General features: G+C 37.2%; 1 protein-coding gene across 1 annotated transcript in view; it reads right to left on the bottom strand.

Annotated features, from left to right (window-relative positions):
- Positions 1-16939, bottom strand: part of GPR158 (G protein-coupled receptor 158) — a 431923-nt gene that overhangs the window by 52133 nt on the left and 362851 nt on the right. The window contains exon 6 of the mRNA XM_050804852.1: positions 11714-11823. Coding sequence (XP_050660809.1) covers positions 11714-11823 — 110 coding nt within the window. The remainder of the gene's footprint in view (positions 1-11713; positions 11824-16939) is intronic.

The following is a 16939-nucleotide window of genomic DNA, read 5'->3' as shown; positions in this document are numbered from 1 at the left end:
AAATAACCTAGCTTTTAAAAAGCTCTTGATACACATTGCTGCATATTTCAGATGAGCTGTATCAATTTACACTCTGTCCAGCATACGAGAGTGTCTCACCCCACTGAATACTTACTATTATTGACAATTATAATTTTATTTTTTTTTTATTTTTATTATTTTTATTTTTATTTTTTTTTGAGACGGAGTCTTGCTCTGTGCCCCAGGCTGGAGTGCAGTGGCCGGATCTCAGCTCACTGCAAGCTCCGCCTCCCCGGGTTCACGCCATTCTCCTGCCTCAGCCTCCCGAGTAGCTGGGACTACAGGCGCCCGCCACCTCACCCGGCTAATTTTCTTGTATTTTTAGTAGAGACGGGGTTTCACCGTGTTAGCCAGGATGGTCTCGATTTCCTGACCTCGTGATCCGCCCGTCTCGGCCTCCCAAAGTGCTGGGATTACAGGCTTGAGCCACCGCGCCCGGCCCAATTTTATTTTTTAAAGAAAGTATTCTTATTCAAATTTGTGAAAAATTGCACTAAATGTTTTCGCCCTGCTTACATGATTAGTTTCATTGAACACTTTTAAAAATGTGCTTTTTGGTCAATGGTTCTTCTTCTTTGGGTTGTCTGTTCACATCTTTAGCCATTTTTTCCCCTGTTGTTCTGTAACTGCACTTTCTCAGATGCTAGCCATTAAATCCACATGGAGCGGGCTGGTGTTAATTCACTGACCCGGGAAGCTGTGCCTGCCTGGCCATTGAACACCTGTCTGGATTTACATGTGTCCTAAGGGCCAAATGCGCACAAGGTCTTGAAGACTTATCCAAATCAAGAATATAAAATATTTTATTAATTAGTGCTCTTATTACATGTTGGAACGGCAATATTTGGAATATGTTGGGTTAAGTAAAATATATCATTAAATTTAATTTTCACCTGTTTCTTTTTAATATGGCTAGTGAAAATTTAAAATTATGTATGTGACTCACATTTATGCCTTGAGCTATATTTCTATTGAACAGCACCAGTCTAAAAATATACTACAGCTATTTCCCAATTTATTGTTTGCCTTTTAATTTTATTTTTTTGCCAGGCAGGAGTTTAAAATATTTATATAATCCAATCAACTGACATTTTATTATTTCTTCCGTTTCCCAACCTGAAATAAATTAAATATCAATCTGTAATTCATCTTTTCACTCTTTTTTTGCATTTAGTTTTATGATTTATTGAAATTCTAGTACATTAAGATGAGAATCAGAGGTAGCATTTTTCTAGAAATACAGCTGATTTGCTAATCCTAATTTGTTGAATTGGCCATTGCTGTTACCCCATTATCTGGGGACACTCTCTTTACCATACAGTTAGATCTTCCGGAATAAAGGTCTGTTGGGGACTGTTTACCTTGTCCTTTTGATCTATCATTTTTGTCTTTTGAATATCATTTTTTGATAATACCTTGGAATATCTATAATCTCATCCTGTTATATTTCTGCAACTGTTTTTAGTGCTTCTTTATTCTTAAAGATGAACGTTGGAATTATTTTAATTTCTATCATTTGGCTTATCCATTCAACAAATACATATCTAGCACTAATTTTTCCCAGCAAAATTGGGTTATTACTGTGTTGTAAAAATTCTTTATATATTATAGATACTAGACCCTTATTAGATATATGATTTACAAATATTTTCTTCCACTTAGTGGGTTTTCTCTGTCCCAACTCTCTTGATATTGTCTTTTAATGCACAAAATTTTCAATTTTGATGAAGTCCAATTTATCTATTTTTTCCCTTGTTACTTGTGCTTTTGGTATCTCTCCAAGGTTATGAATATTTATATCTATGATTCCTTCATACTAACAGCTTTATGGTTTTAGCTCCTACGTTTAGGTCTTTGATCCATTTGGAATTAATATTTGTAGTAGATAGTATAAGGCAGAGAGATCTAGTTTCATTCTTTTATCTAGGGATATCTGGCTGTACCTTCTTGTGGATACCCAATTCTTCCAACATCATCACTGAAAAGACTACTGTTTCTCTATCGAATTGTCATGGCATCATTATCAAAAATCAACTGACTGGAAATGTATGGGTTTAGCTTTTGAGTTTTAATCCTGTTCCACTGATCTATACGTCTCTTCTTAGAACAGTACAACATTCTCTTGATGACTGTGTTGAGTCCTCCAACTTTGTTCTCCCTTTTCAAGATTGTTTTGGCTACTCTGGACCTTTTACATTTTTATATGAATTTTAAGATCAGCTTGTCAATTTCTGCAAAAAAGGCAGCTGAGATTTTGATACAGATTAGATTAATTTGGGGAGTATTGCAATCTTAACAATACTAAATCTTCAAAGCTATTAACAGGGATGTCTTTCAATTTATCCATCTCTAATTTCTTTCAGAAGCATTGTGTAGTTTTCAGTGAATCTGTTTTGTGGTTCTGTTGTTGAATTTATTCCTACAAATTTGATTATTTATACTATTGTAAATGGATATTTTCTTAATTTCAGTTTCAGTTTATTGCTAGTGTGCAGAAATAAAATGGATTTTTGTATATTGATCTTGTCTTCTATGACATTGCTAACCTCATATATTAGTTATAATACTGTATTGGTGAATTCCTTAGGATTTTCTCCACAGAAGAACATGTCATCTGCCAACAGGATAGCTTTATTTCTCTTTTCCATGTATATACCTGATATTTCTTTTTGTGGCCTAATTGCTCAGGTGAGAACTTCCAGGACAATGTTGACTACAAGTAGCAAGAGCTGCCATCTTTATCTTGTTCCTGATCTTAGAGAGGAAGCCTTAAGTCTTTCATCATTAAGCATGATGTCGGCTGTAGGATTGTTTTGTAAATGGCTTTTATCAAGTTGGGAAATCTCCCTTACATTCCTGGTTTGTTGAGTGTTTTCATCATGGGAGTGCATATTTTTGTCAAATGCTTTTTTCTGCATCTGTTGAGATGATTATGTGGTTTTTTTCTTTATTATGTTAATGTGCTCTAGCATACTGATTTTTTGTATGTTGAATCACTTTTGCATTTCTGAGCTAAATCTCAATCAGGATGTATAATCCCTTTATTAGAGGTTGCTGAATTCTGTTTGCCAGTAGTTTTTGAGATTTGTGTGCCTATAATCATAAGAGCCATTGGTTTGTAGTTTCATTTTCTTGTGATATATTTGTCTGGTTTCGTTATCATACTAATACTGGCCTCTTCTAATGAGTTGGGAAGTGCTGCCTCATCTTCTGTTTTTCAAAATGATTTGTGATGAACTGGTGTTAAATCTTTAATATACTTCATCAGTGAGGCTATCTAGTCCTGGGCACTCTTGCTCGCTCACTCTGTGTGTGCGTATATCTAAGTTTTTTGATTACTAATTAAATGTCTTTACTTGTTTGGGATCTGTTCAGATTTTCCATTTCTTCAAGAGTTATTTTCAGTGGTTTGTGTCTTTCTAGGAATACCTAGAATAGTTGTGTTTCTAGTATCATATTTCTTGTAAGTAAAACTCAGGTCTTTTGGACTGGACACATACAAATGCTGGGTGAGAAACCTTTGAGTGACCAGAGGCCAGATGAACCAATGACACATTAGAAGAAACAGAGGTGATACTAATACAAGCTTATCAGTAATCATATTTAAAAGGAAATAGTCTAAATACAGCAATTAAAATGTAGAGATATCAAATTAGATAAAGGTCCAACGATATGCTTCCTACAAGAAATGCACTTTAAAGACAAAAATAGGTCAAAAGTAAAATAGTGAAAAAAAAATACCATGCTAACACCAAAAGGAAACTGGAGTGGCTATATTAGCACCAGACAGAATAGATTTCAGAGCAGAGAATATGGCAAGGGATAATGAAGGTCATTTCATAATAATAAAAGGTTCAATTCATGAAAAAGACATAACAATTCTAAATGTTTATGCATCTCAGAGTGAAACTTCAAAATACCTGAGGCAAAAACTGAAAGAACAGTGAAGAAAATAGACGACATATCAGAAATTTCCAACCCCTTTCTCAATAACTGATGGAACAAATAGAGAGCTAATGAGTAGGGATATCGAATATTTGAACAGCATTACCAAACAACTCCCAAACAGAAGAAAACACGTTCTTCTCAAGTGTCCATGGAACATTTACCAAGATAGATCATATTCTGGGCTTCAAACAAGTCTCAATAAATTCAAGCAGACTTAAGTCACACAAGGTATGTGCTCTCACGACAATGGAATGAAATTGTAAATCAATAACAAAAGGTTCATGGAAAATCCCCCTAATATTTGGAAAATAAGAAATCACACTTCTAACTACCCTGTGGGTTAAAAAGAAATCAAGTTTGAAATTATTTTGAACTGAGTGGAAATAAAAACACAAATCAGTTGTTTTGGACTGAACATGTGCAAAAATGCTGGGTGAGGGGCAGCAGAGTAAGCAGAAGGCAGGTGGGCCTCTGGCACATGACAGAAATCATGGTTCTAGCCGTCCAAAAACAAGCCAAGACCCCGACTCTGGGCCCAGACAACAGCAGGCAGGTTCGACGGCAGGCAGGTGCTCCCAGTGGACAGCTTGCATGAGCAGAGAATCTCACCTTGACCTTTAAAAAACCTGCCCCTCCCCTTTTTGCTGCCTGAAGTAATCTCACTTCCCACTCATTCTCTTACCAACTTCACACAGAGAAATATTTCCACTTGAGGCTATACAAGATTTGAACGTAGAATTGCTAACAAAGAATATTAGAATAATAAAGTGTTTATCAGATACAGTCTGCTAAGTACTAATTCTGAATTACCAGATGGGTTTTTATTTATAATTTTAAAGTTGGTTAGAAAACACACTCACATGCGCACACACACATGTAACAAGTTGAAACCATAACAACTCGGGCAACAAAAAATCTTGTGTTTCAGATGTGGCACACAGCTCTTAAACTACATATTTTAACCAAGCCTCTTTTCAGAAATCTAGACATAAAATAGTAATGCTGTAATTAGAAATTAGAACATGTATATAAATATTTTTTAAAAAGAGAAGCTCCAGATTGAAAAGCTTTGAACGTAGATGTTAAATAAAGTGTATTTCAAAGTCATGTGTCATACAACAAAGCAAGGAGGACATCTGCAGATGGACAAAATAAGTAAAGCTTTAAGTCTCCTTAGTTCTGAGTGAACTACATTCTTATTTTATTCATATCCAATAGTTAATGTGTTCTGAAAGGAAGGACAATTAAAGTGATTTGGCTTTTGTTTCTATTTTTATTCAAATGGTACTCACTGATGTTAAAGATTTACATGAATACAGACCTCTAGTTAATAAAACATGTCTTGTCAATATGCCTGTATTTCCCAAATCTCTTACTTCTATGAGTAGACTAAACATATTCATCTAGAAATGGAGCTACTCACGGCAGAAATCCCTGATTGGTTCCTGACACTTAAATGTATATGCCAATCCAGTTAACAGCATTAGGCCATTTAGCTGGGAGCTTCTGCATGCCGGACAGGACAGTAGGATCAGAAGTTACTGGAGGCGGCAGGGTGGGGAGGAATGAGCAGAGGGAACTATCTCATCTTCTAGCCAGTTAGAGATTTTACAATTAAAGAGTGACTCTTTGGAGCTTAGAAAGTTTCGTTCTTGTCTTCATGGTTTCTGGAGGAGCCATTCCTAATGATAAGCTGTGTGCAAGATTCCAAGGGAGCTCCGGGTAGCTCCAGACAGACTGCAAGTACGCCAAGTAAGAGAAGATAAATGCAGGAAGAAGTGAGAGGTCACTGCCTACTTATTCCTCAGGCTTCAAGGGCCTCCGTCTGTGCTTCCAAGCATATGAATGATGAGAATGACAAATATGTAGGGTTTGCAAAACTAAGGCCTGTAACTACACACAGTTTGCGAGATTTAGCTAGAATAGAGATAGCACACAAATGGGTCTGGGCACCAGCACGGGTGTTGATGGTGGATTCCACACTAACGCTTTCTCGATTAATAAAATTATGAAGAAAATTTCTATTAAGAGCCAAAGGACTTTTGATCTTTCCTGTTAAGTACCATTTAAAATGGTAAAAATGTCTTTAGGGAAACTAAATCTTCATCGCAAAAAGCCTAAGGTGGCACTTTAATAAACAGGAAAGGAGAAAGTCAGGTCACTTACAAAACTTTTTTTTTCAATATTTTTAAATGCTAGTATGACAGTTAGTTCCGAAAGATCATTTCAATCCTTAATCCTGTAAGCATTCATCTGGAGCATGTTAATTCTCTGTAAGATGTTTGGCTGTTCTACTGGTATATGCGAAGTGTGAGTGTATGAGGTAAGGCTTGGATATTTTCCAACTCACCCCTGCGGCTCGTGGACTTTCCTTGGCTTTCGAACTTGCTCAGCTTCCTGTCCAAATAGTACACTCACTGAATGGGAAAGAGACCGTCCTCAGAAGCTTAAGAATGAGTCCCCTTTTTCTGGTGAATCCCGTGGTTCTTAAGAAATGTCGCTATGAGTAATTCTCCACTTGAAGATACTCTACATCCCCGAGTAGGCAGCCAGTAAAGACAGAAACCCCCATGAGTTCAGCAGAAAGGCGGGCCTGAAATCCATATCATTACCAGGATTCACATGGCAAGCTCTTTATATTTTCTAGTCAGAATGCAATGTTCACAGCTACGTGTTCAAAGGATGCTTTCTTGATGTATTATTTTGGCTGAGGTGGGAAACTGGCTAAAACCGTTTTGAAATTGCTTCATGTTAAAACCCTTGGGATCATGACTTAGGATCTTAAACACCATCCACCTGTGTGCTGGGTGTGGTCAATGGAAGAAAACTTTTATTAGAGGAATCTTCTGGATGTCAGAGGCATTTATATTTTGGCCTTCATAAATGAGGGCTAAGCAACACTGTTCTGTGGTCTGTTGAGGCAGATGAGTCTACACCCAATCAAGTCCAAAAACTGCACTTCAGGCATTTGCCTAAAACACCATCTTAAACTCTCTGTTGTCACCTAGTGGTTGTCACAAGCTAAGCTGCTTTTATATATCCTTATAAGAATACATAAAATAAAGAAATGTAAATATCTTCCAGTCACTTTTCAAACTTTACTAGGAAACAAACTAAAACATTTAAAATAGAAAACCTTCCCCAAAACTGTAAATATTTGGTGCTAATGAGGACAGTGAAGAAAAGAGTTAAGGGCTGTATCCAGAGCAAAGAGTACTGAATAATGCATGAAATGATAAATCCCAGGTCAGAGCCAGAAGATAGCTTTTCACAGCTTGCTTAAAAATTTACTTGAAACATAGTACCAAAAAAAAAGTCTTTTTTTCTTGATTAGCCTTAGAAGAAGGAAAAGCCAGAGAGTCTTCAGAAACCATATCATAGGAAATAGGAAAATGTTCTTTTAGCATTAAGTTTTTCAATCTTTTTTCACCCCATTTTCATTTCAAACACTTGCTCACTCTGCCTCCTGAAAATATACCTGGCTTTTCTGAGCGTAGAGATACTGCCTTCTCAAGTTTTTGTAAAAGAAAATTGCTTAGCAGGGGTTCTGTGAACCCACATATCGTGGGAATGCTAGATGTTCTTTTAGATCTGCCCCCCATCACCATATACTAAGTCAAACACATCCAAGGTTCCTGAAGGAAGTTCCTTCTTGTAAATAAACCTTCATCGTTTGTGCCTACTTCAGCTCTTTTTCCTTTATGATCCACATTGACTTAACTAAAAGCTGTACTCTTTCCTTTCTCTTTCCTTCCTTCCTTTCCCTTTCTCTCCCTCTCCTTCCTTTTTCTCTTTCCTTCTTCCCTTCCTTTCCGTTTCCTTCCTTCCTTCCTTTCCTTCCTTTTTTTTTCTTTTTCTTTCTTTCCTCTCTCTCAAATAGTTTCAGCTTCGAATAAATTACATTGCATGAATGGCTTGCCAGTGAGGTGGGGCTATGTGAGTGGTCTGCCTTGGGTGTAGGCAATAAGAGGACATTCTTCCAAATGTCTGTGAGAATTTAAGGCAATAATAAAGACAACTAAAAGCTGGTCTTTTTATAATCACCATATACTGGTGATTCTAAACAATGTCAGTGATAAAAAACAAAATACACCATTCTAAAGGGACAGGCCTCTTCACCCCGAACCCCAACTTGGTGCAACTGTGTTTCTTTGTTAATAAACAAGGGACCCTTTTATAATTTTCCTTTGGATTATTATAGTAGTCTTTGGCCATATGACTCTCAAATGTGGGGAGAGACCACCGTAGAAAAAAGTGGGAGACTTGGTAAAAGTGAACAAAACCATTATGTTCTCATCTCAGACTAACAGTATTTATTAAATGAAAATAGTATTTATTTTCATTTCTGGTGACAGAGTGTGACCCTGTTCCTCTTTCATGTTTCAAGTCTTCAGTGCTACAGGAATTCTATAAACACTATGATCAATTAACGAGAGACCCAGGTCATAAGAGGAAGAAGTATCTAATAATTCCACTAAGCCAGAAGGGAAATGGCTGAAATAAAACCAAAACTCAGATCTTTATTACCTATCCTATCCTCAAGGGACTATAACAGTCATTTCACAAATCAGTACTCATAATTTCCTGAGAATTTTCTCCCTTTGGAGGTATGGTTTACTTTTAATTTTTTAAAACCTTGAAATGAAAAGTGGAATTCCTATAAAAATGAAGCTATGGTATTCAAAAGGCATTATCCCTTAGCTCGGGCTACTTTGATCCCTGGGTCAGCTCCTTCCAAATCCAGATTCTTTAGCTTTCCCGTCAATAGGTGACATTCCCCCTATCCTTCCAATGAATCCCCTTTTTGCTTAATTTAGCCATAATCCAGTTCTGTTCAGCCAAATCCATTTGGTTCTGTGCAGCCATAACCCATTTTGTTTGCAACCAAAAAACCCTACTTGACATATTTGCCTACATTCAAATTATACTTAGTTCCTACAACTTTACCATCTTAAAGTTACTAAACTTTAAACCATCTTACAGATGAGAGATTAAACCATCTTACAGATGAGAAAACTAATTATAAGATGTTAATTTATTCTTTGTTGTATAAATAAGTAATGGCAGAACTGAAGTTCCAATTTGGATTTGTCAGGATTTATGTCTTTCCTCTCTATCATGTCTCTCCTTCAGGGCCACATGTTTCTTGACTCTAGAAGACCACCTAGAGTCAAAACCACCCTTTGCAGCTTCATTCACTAGAACCATCCACCCATTCATTCATTAATTCAACAAATATCTCAATACATAATATGAGAAAAATACAGCACTAAATCTGGGGAGTGTAAAGCTGGTTCAGCTCGTCCTTCCTTCAGGTTGTTCACATTTCTATGGGATGCTGATTGTTCAGTTTATAGATGTAAACAATGTAGGGATCAGTTAAATTTAAGCAATATAGAATAATATAATAGTAAAGCCATCTGGTTCACAGAGGATAAGAATGATTCAGCTCATTACATTAGCAATAGTTTCAATTTAAGCCTTTGGTGGAGAAACTCTCTTCACTGCAATGACTTCTAGAGATACAAAGTCAGAGGGAAAATAGTTTTAATTTCGAATAGTTTTAATTTCGTTTTTTAAAATAAAAGGGATAATGTTATAACACAGTTCCCCAAATTCCAATCATTTGCATACTAGTGTCGAGATTTCTGCTGTATCTGTGCATCAGCTATTAATTTCTTTAGTTAAATTTATATTTATTGTTTTAAAATATTTAAAGGAAGCTTTATATCACTACCTTATCACTATCTAGTGATAGTCAAACTTTAAATAAATAGAAAATAACTATAAAAATAAATGCAATGAACAAAAGATAATCTTAGGGAGACAGCATTGCAGGGAAAAGCTCTGAAACTGAAGCCTGATCTGCTCCTCATTGCAAAGGAACATTGGCAACTATTCGGCAAGTGTTAAAGTCCTAGTAGTTTCCAACTAATCTTTCTTCTGAAAATAATCAGAAGGATTGAAGGAGAACCTGCGTGGAAGTAATTTTCTCATTAAATGATTCAGTGCCACTGAACACTGGGTTCACATCCCCCTAAACATCCTCTCGCAGACCACAGTGTTATGTGTTCCAGACACTTGGAAACATGCTGAGGTAGAGAGCACAGTAAGTCAGGGGAATATGAATGGGTTATGTGTGGAGAGAATGACGGGAAGCAGCTTTCAGGGCTGCATCTGACATTTTTCATTCATTCATCTACTCATATGTATTAAACATGTCCCATGGGTCAGTTATTTGTGCTGAGTGCTGGGGATTCAATAATGGTATCATTCTCACTACAAGGAGAAAGTAAAAGAAAGTGAAGGCAATTAAATAAGAAAACTATAAGCTACCATAAGTATTATAATAGAGGACCCACTAGATACTAAATGCTAGAGTAACAGGGACAGAGTTCATCTTCAAGTCTCAATAGGGCATCTATTCTTTCAGGATTTCTAGAAGGCTTAGTGTCCACATGGGCTGTCATTGATTTCTCATTTTCTTTGGTGAGCACCAGTTGGAAAACAGCTATCACATAAGCAATGGAAACCTAGAAGGTAGTTGAAGAAAGAAGGATGCCGGAGGGAAGTGTGCTGTGATGTGGATAGAATACAGTGAGAGTCAGGGAGAACATTAGAGACTGGTCTAATCTCTCCTTTTGTAGGAAACAGAAGCGTATGATTTATTAGAGTTAGAGGCTAAATTGGGATTTAAATAGGATCTTCTGAAACCTAATCTAATATCCTTTGTACTTTACCACATATGTAAGAAGGGAATCTTGAGAGTCAAACACATTGACTTTTTTTTTTTTCCAAAAAGGTAAAAGGGTAATCTAGAGCATTCTCAATAATTAAGTACCAAAAAAGAAAAAAAAATGAAAATACAATTTCTTATGTGGTAGACAGTGTAATTAAACCACAGTATGACCCATATCAGGAGATTTTTATTCAGAAACATGTATGGCCAGACTAGCATGAACACATGAATGGCTAACTATGGTTATCGAAACAGCTTTAAAGCTGATCAGTACAAAGGGTTTTCTCTACAGGGATACAGTTTTACCCTGCAGGGAAAGTTTATTGTTTATCTCCTATGCTCTTTGGCACCACTTCATTGAGACTTTCTTTAAACTTGGAGAAAGGAGGCAAGGGAAAGCCCTGGAATAATTTCCAGCCATTCCCAGCCTTTGTAGATAGGTAGTTTATTTTATTGCTTTTCCCCTCACCCAATATTTAGGTGGTTTTAGAACTAAGTATTAGGGAACTTATGGCATTCTCCATTTTCCGAGGTTGATAATCACTGAAGCACACTGGTTAAGGAGAAAAGCCAAAAGCACTATTTTCTGAACTTCACCCATCGAATATCAGCAGGATTACCTTGGGGCATGGAACTTGGGAATGGAGGACAGTAGTTTTTGTCAAATAAGTGTGTTTCTCTATGGTCACTCTGGTTGTGTATCATTATTTCAGCAGTATTACCTTTGTATTCCTTCCTGTTCTGAACTATACTGTTTCATATTTTAAACTTATTAGGAACTAACCCTTTCCATAACCAATGACACATTTTATTGAAGCATCTTGTTCAAGTAATTCAGTTGTATTAAATATTTCCCTGAAGAATCCAAAGACGTCACCTTGAAAGTGAAAAATATACAGTATCTTGAAATTGAGTCATTTAAGTGGTCAGTGCAGCTAACAATTATGTGCTAAGCTAATCACTTTGATCCTTCCATGAGAATGACGATGAATAAAATATATATACCTGTGAAGTTTGAGAGTGACAGTTCCGTAAACAGTAGCAAAACCGAGAAGACGGACCCATCTTAGCAGAATACAGCGAAATGTGCTTGGCTCAAAGTACAAAATAACAACCTGTGGGATGAAAACAGAAAGAGACCTTCAGGATCAACTGATGACCCACAGACCCAAGTCAATATCTCATAACCTGATGTTTCATACATATGAATTTTGATATAAGCATATACCCATCAGAATAATTATTTAAAATACTATTTTGACCATTTATTGTCCGGACCAAAGAAATACAGAGTCTCCCTACTGCTTATTAAATAACATCTAAATTCTTAAAATCTAACTTCTAGAAGTTTCCATCAACTGTCTCTAAGTCTTTGGTGTATGTCCAAACTTACCTCTCTTTATTGTCCAAAATGAGCAAGCAAGGATAGTCCCGTTGCCATTCTCCCCCAGAGCCCCTTGTTCCCACCTCCACACTTCTGGCAATCCCTTTCCCCCGTCTGAAACAGCCCTGAGACTGCTGTGTTGTACTGCATCTTGCAAACAATCTACCACTTCATATTTCCTACTTGGCTCAATTACCTCACTAATTCCATACTTTCTCACTCCAGAGTTTTCCTTCAACAAATATTAATTAAGCATTTACCATGAGCCAGGCACTGTGCTGGGTGCTGCCGATACAAGATACAAAGGCCAGGAAGAGGGCGAAAAGAGACATGGAAATAGGAAATTGCATTCAAGTAACGTAAGTACTGTGATAAATATTTCTGCAATTTCAGTGGGACCACAAAGAAATGAGCGGCCAATTCCAGCGGAGAGTGAACAGGTACGTGCAAGACACTCTACTACTTTTCATATGCTACTGGGCAGTTTTGAGTGAGTCCTTGTAGAATAAGAATTGGTTTGACCCTGCCTAAGAAACCTTGTAGTGTTAAAGGATTAATACTATTGAAGAGCACAGACTCAATCTTCGCTGAAGCAGCTGCTGAACTGTTTCTGCTGAAAACGAGGTCATAACAGAAAATATGCCCACTGCCAAAACCCTGAGTATGACTTTTGTTTTTTCCTGCCAGAGATGTGCATGTTGCTGGGGGTCACGGGGTAGGTACTGACATTTTCTTGCTGATATTTTACAAATATAGCCCCTCTCTCTAGCAGTGCCTAGAATGAATTACCTAAACTCTCCTGGCATTTCTCAAGTATTTCTATTACACAAAAATAAAACGTTCTCAAGGAATGGAGAAAATATGGACAAAAGTGTTAAGGAGAAATTAAAGAAAGGTATAAAAATAGGTGTAAACAGGAGATAATGTGGTTTTGCATGCTCCTGAAGTCAGGAAAAAATATTCAACTTTATTATTTCACAGACACAGAATTTGTCCTTAGTTTTCCAATTTGCTAGGTCTATATGAAGATACAAATATTTTCCTTCAGGATTTAATCTACCAGAAAAAGGTCTAGATTCAGAAAAAAAAAAAAAAAAAAAGAAGGAAATAAAAACCTGTTCTTTTACTATTTTCACAGAACAAGTTAAAATTCTATAAATTTGTATTCCAAGTTTGAGCTTGTGTATTTTAGACATATTTCCTTTGCATAGTAGTTCGATAGGAATAACAAGTTCTGCAAAGCAAGCTTTATGTTTTACTAAGGACTTGAAGCTAAAAGGAGGAGGAAAAACTTAGGGGAGAAAGACAAGTTGGAGAATCCTCAACAGAAGATAAAAGCATGTGGGGAGCATATCTGCTCCTTCTCATGGTAGAGAGAATGATAGATCAGAGACTACACACACAGGGTTCTGAAGTCTGGAATATGTAAAATCTCAAATATTTCCGCTAGAAATGGCCATAGAAATTCTTCTGGAACAGTGGATTCTTGGGGGCTGCGAAATCCTATCAGTAAAGCTTTTCATTATCCACGAAGCTTTCTCTAGGTAATGAATGAGCAAAGGTGAACAACTGTAATATAGAAGTCTACATAATTTTTACTTAAAAATACTTACTTTTGAGCTGTCTGGGAACTACTGATGTACCTTCAAACTTTTTATTTCACAGATAAAGAAGTTTAGGACTTGTTAGTATAAGTGAAAGATTGGGTTGGTCAGAAATACATGAAATAACAATATTTTTTAGCATCCCTGGTGGAGGTGTAAGTTTAAAAATAATAAACAATGAAATTCTAGTAAACTAACATTTGTCATTAAAAATAGTTCAGCAAATAGTGGACTGTAACTGTTAGTGTGCATGTGCCACAGGCAATGCTGGTGGTGTGAGAGAGAACAAGCTTTGAATCCAGGCTCCCCGGGTTCCAGTTCTGGCTCTACTCTTTCTTAGCTGTGGGCTTCCACAATTTATTTAACATTGTGTTGCTATACTTCAGTTGTCCCGTTTGCAAAATGGGCACAGCAACAAAAATACTTCATCTTGGAAATATATTGAAGCTTAAGTGTGATAGTGTATGGTAAGCAGTCACAGTGCCCAGTACGATGAGTATTCAATAAGTATTGGCTAATAGGAGAGTTGATTTATTTATGCTTTGTTCTGAAAGTTATTCTCATTGCAGCACAACTATATCTCATCATCTCAACAAATTCTTTTCTGATCACCCCAGCCACCCCTTCTTTTGAATTCCTACCATGACTTTTATAGACTTTATGCTTCTTCTACTGTATCTTATATTGTAGTTATCTGTATGGTTGCCTCTCTGAATTATTGTAAAATTGAAGAAGGGCCTGTTCCTCAGTGTATTCTGTGTTCTTTACAACCAAAAGTTTATGCATATTAAATATTTGCTCAATGATTTATTTTAGCCAATTTTAAAGGGAAAATGTTACCTTCAAAATAAACTATTTGAAAACTGATTAGGGCTTCCTAATCATTGGTATCCTAATTCACATATTCAATATTTATTTACTCTGCGTGAGGCAGTAAGGGATCTGGAAGTCATAAAAAATGTCAGCTGTGGATTAGGTCCTTCAAAAAATTATAATTTCATAGAGTGAATATTACATGTAAGTGATAAATATGATTTCTAAATATTTAGGCAACACTATATGCTAGACACTAAATTAAGCACTTTTGCATGCATTTACTCATTTAATCCTCACAATACCTTAGAAAGACGAGACTTTGATTTTACTGGAGGGAAATAGGGCAAAGATAATTTAAGTGATGTGCTCAGGGTTACACAGCTAGGAACTGTCAGAGCCAGGATCTGAATCCAGGCAGTTTGGTTCCAGAGTTCGTGCTCTTAAGAACCATAAGAACAATGATGTCACCCTGCCTCTGAACCGGCTCTACTGTGTGGGGGAGGTGATGAACGCCATCACCCTGTGAATTGCATTATAATGAGGATTTCAGAGGAAAGGGAAATTACTGGCAGTGGAAACAAGTGAAATTATCCTGGAAGGGCTGACAAGTGAGCAAGAACGGAAGGAGGAACAGGTTTCAGTGTTCATTCAGGCAGGGAGGAAAGAGGGGGAGGGAGCCCAGGACAAAAGGATATTGTGGGAAAGTTCCGGAGTGTGTGGAGTGTATAGTTACAACCAGGAAGACAAGAGGAATCATATAAAGAAAGCTTTAAAACAGAGATGGAGCCAGATCATTGTAAGCTTTGAATAACAGGGTGGAAAATGCAGATTGTATTCCAGGAGCAGTATACATGGCATTAAAGCTCTCTGAGTTGAGGTCAGCAGTGTGTGCACCAGGGAGCCAATCTGGCTACAGCACGGAACAGCATAGGTTGGGCTATGGAAAGGGGAGAGACTGAAGGTGAGAGGACCAGCTGGAAGAAAAAAAGAAAAACCAAGTTTATCTTCCCCACCGAGCATTTTCCTATTTCTTATTCCAGTGTCCGTCATTTCAATTCCCATAATGGCAACTGATGGGATGTTTCTCATCACCTCACTGCCCTGCTTAAACCTTTCTGTGGCTCTCAATACTCTTAGGAAATAGTCAAAATTATTTAAGATGGTTAGCAAGAGCCTTCACACTTGGAGCTAGCTGATCTCTACAACATCATTACTTCCACTCACCTGATCCCTGAGGTCCTTGGATTTGCTGTCTCTTCTGGCTGGATGTTCCTTACACAACCCCCATCTCACTTGAACCTGGCTTTCTCCCGTTCACCCCTTCAAGTCTCAGCCCCAAATATCCCTTCCTCTAGGAAGAACATGCCTCCCCTGTGGCTTAGCACACTGTCCCTATTTGTTAATTGTGTCTTCCTTCAGGTAGGTTGCAGGCTCTGTGACGACCACGGGTTTTCTCATTCACTTCTGTGACACTGGCACTAGCAGCGTCCTGGCACACAGGAAGTGCTCAGTAAATATTTCTTGGATGAAAGGAAAAATAAAGCTTTGGGGCAAAGGCAAAGAAGGATGTAACTAATATGGTGAGAGGGAGAATTCATTCATTCATGGGGACACAGGAAAGAAGATGCCAAATCAAGAAAAGTGGGCAACCTGTTACTTGTTGAGGCAAAAGGGAATAAAGTGTCAAACGTAATGTAAGATTTTAAGCTTGAGTGACCTGGAGGATGCTTGTACTTGAAATGAAACAGCAAAAAGAAAAGGATGCATAAGTCTGCAGAAGACATTTCGAAGTCTGATTGATTGCCTTGATTCTTTGGATACTGAACACAGCTAATGGGGATGAACAATAGAACCACAAAGGAGAAGACTATTAGGCTTCTCAAATATGCACAAAATAAAAGAATGCTTTACAATAGTATAATTTTTTTGCAAGTATAGACACACCACTAGAGACTCATAAATCTCCACAGTATCTGCTCAGTAGACACAATGCCTAGTGCTTTTAAAAGAGAGATGCTAACAAGAGAAAGTGGTCATTCCCTGCCTCATCCTGCAGGTCTCGGCTCAGGGCGGGCATCCATGACTCTCTCCAGCATCCCTCAGACTGAGTTAGGTTTCCATCTTATTTGCATGTTATTTACTCTCATTGAATGCTGAGCTTTCCATTGTTGCATTCATCAGCTCTACTTGGAAATAATTCTTTCTGTAATTCATTTGTTTAATGTATCTTCCTAGTTTATAAGTTGTATGAGGGCAATGATTGTAACTAATTCTTGATTGCACATACATTCCCTAAGATAGTAACCTGACAATAAGAGATAATCAGTACATGATGGGGAAGGAATGAGATTAAAAAAGGAAGGAAGGATGGGAGGAAGAGAGGAAGTAAGCAAGGAAGGAGAATAATATCTTCATTTTTGGAAATAC

The sequence above is a fragment of the Macaca thibetana genome, chromosome 9 (genome assembly GCF_024542745.1).
Source record: "Macaca thibetana thibetana isolate TM-01 chromosome 9, ASM2454274v1, whole genome shotgun sequence".
NCBI lineage: Eukaryota > Metazoa > Chordata > Mammalia > Primates > Cercopithecidae > Macaca > Macaca thibetana.
This window is presented reverse-complemented; position numbering and strand designations above follow the sequence as displayed.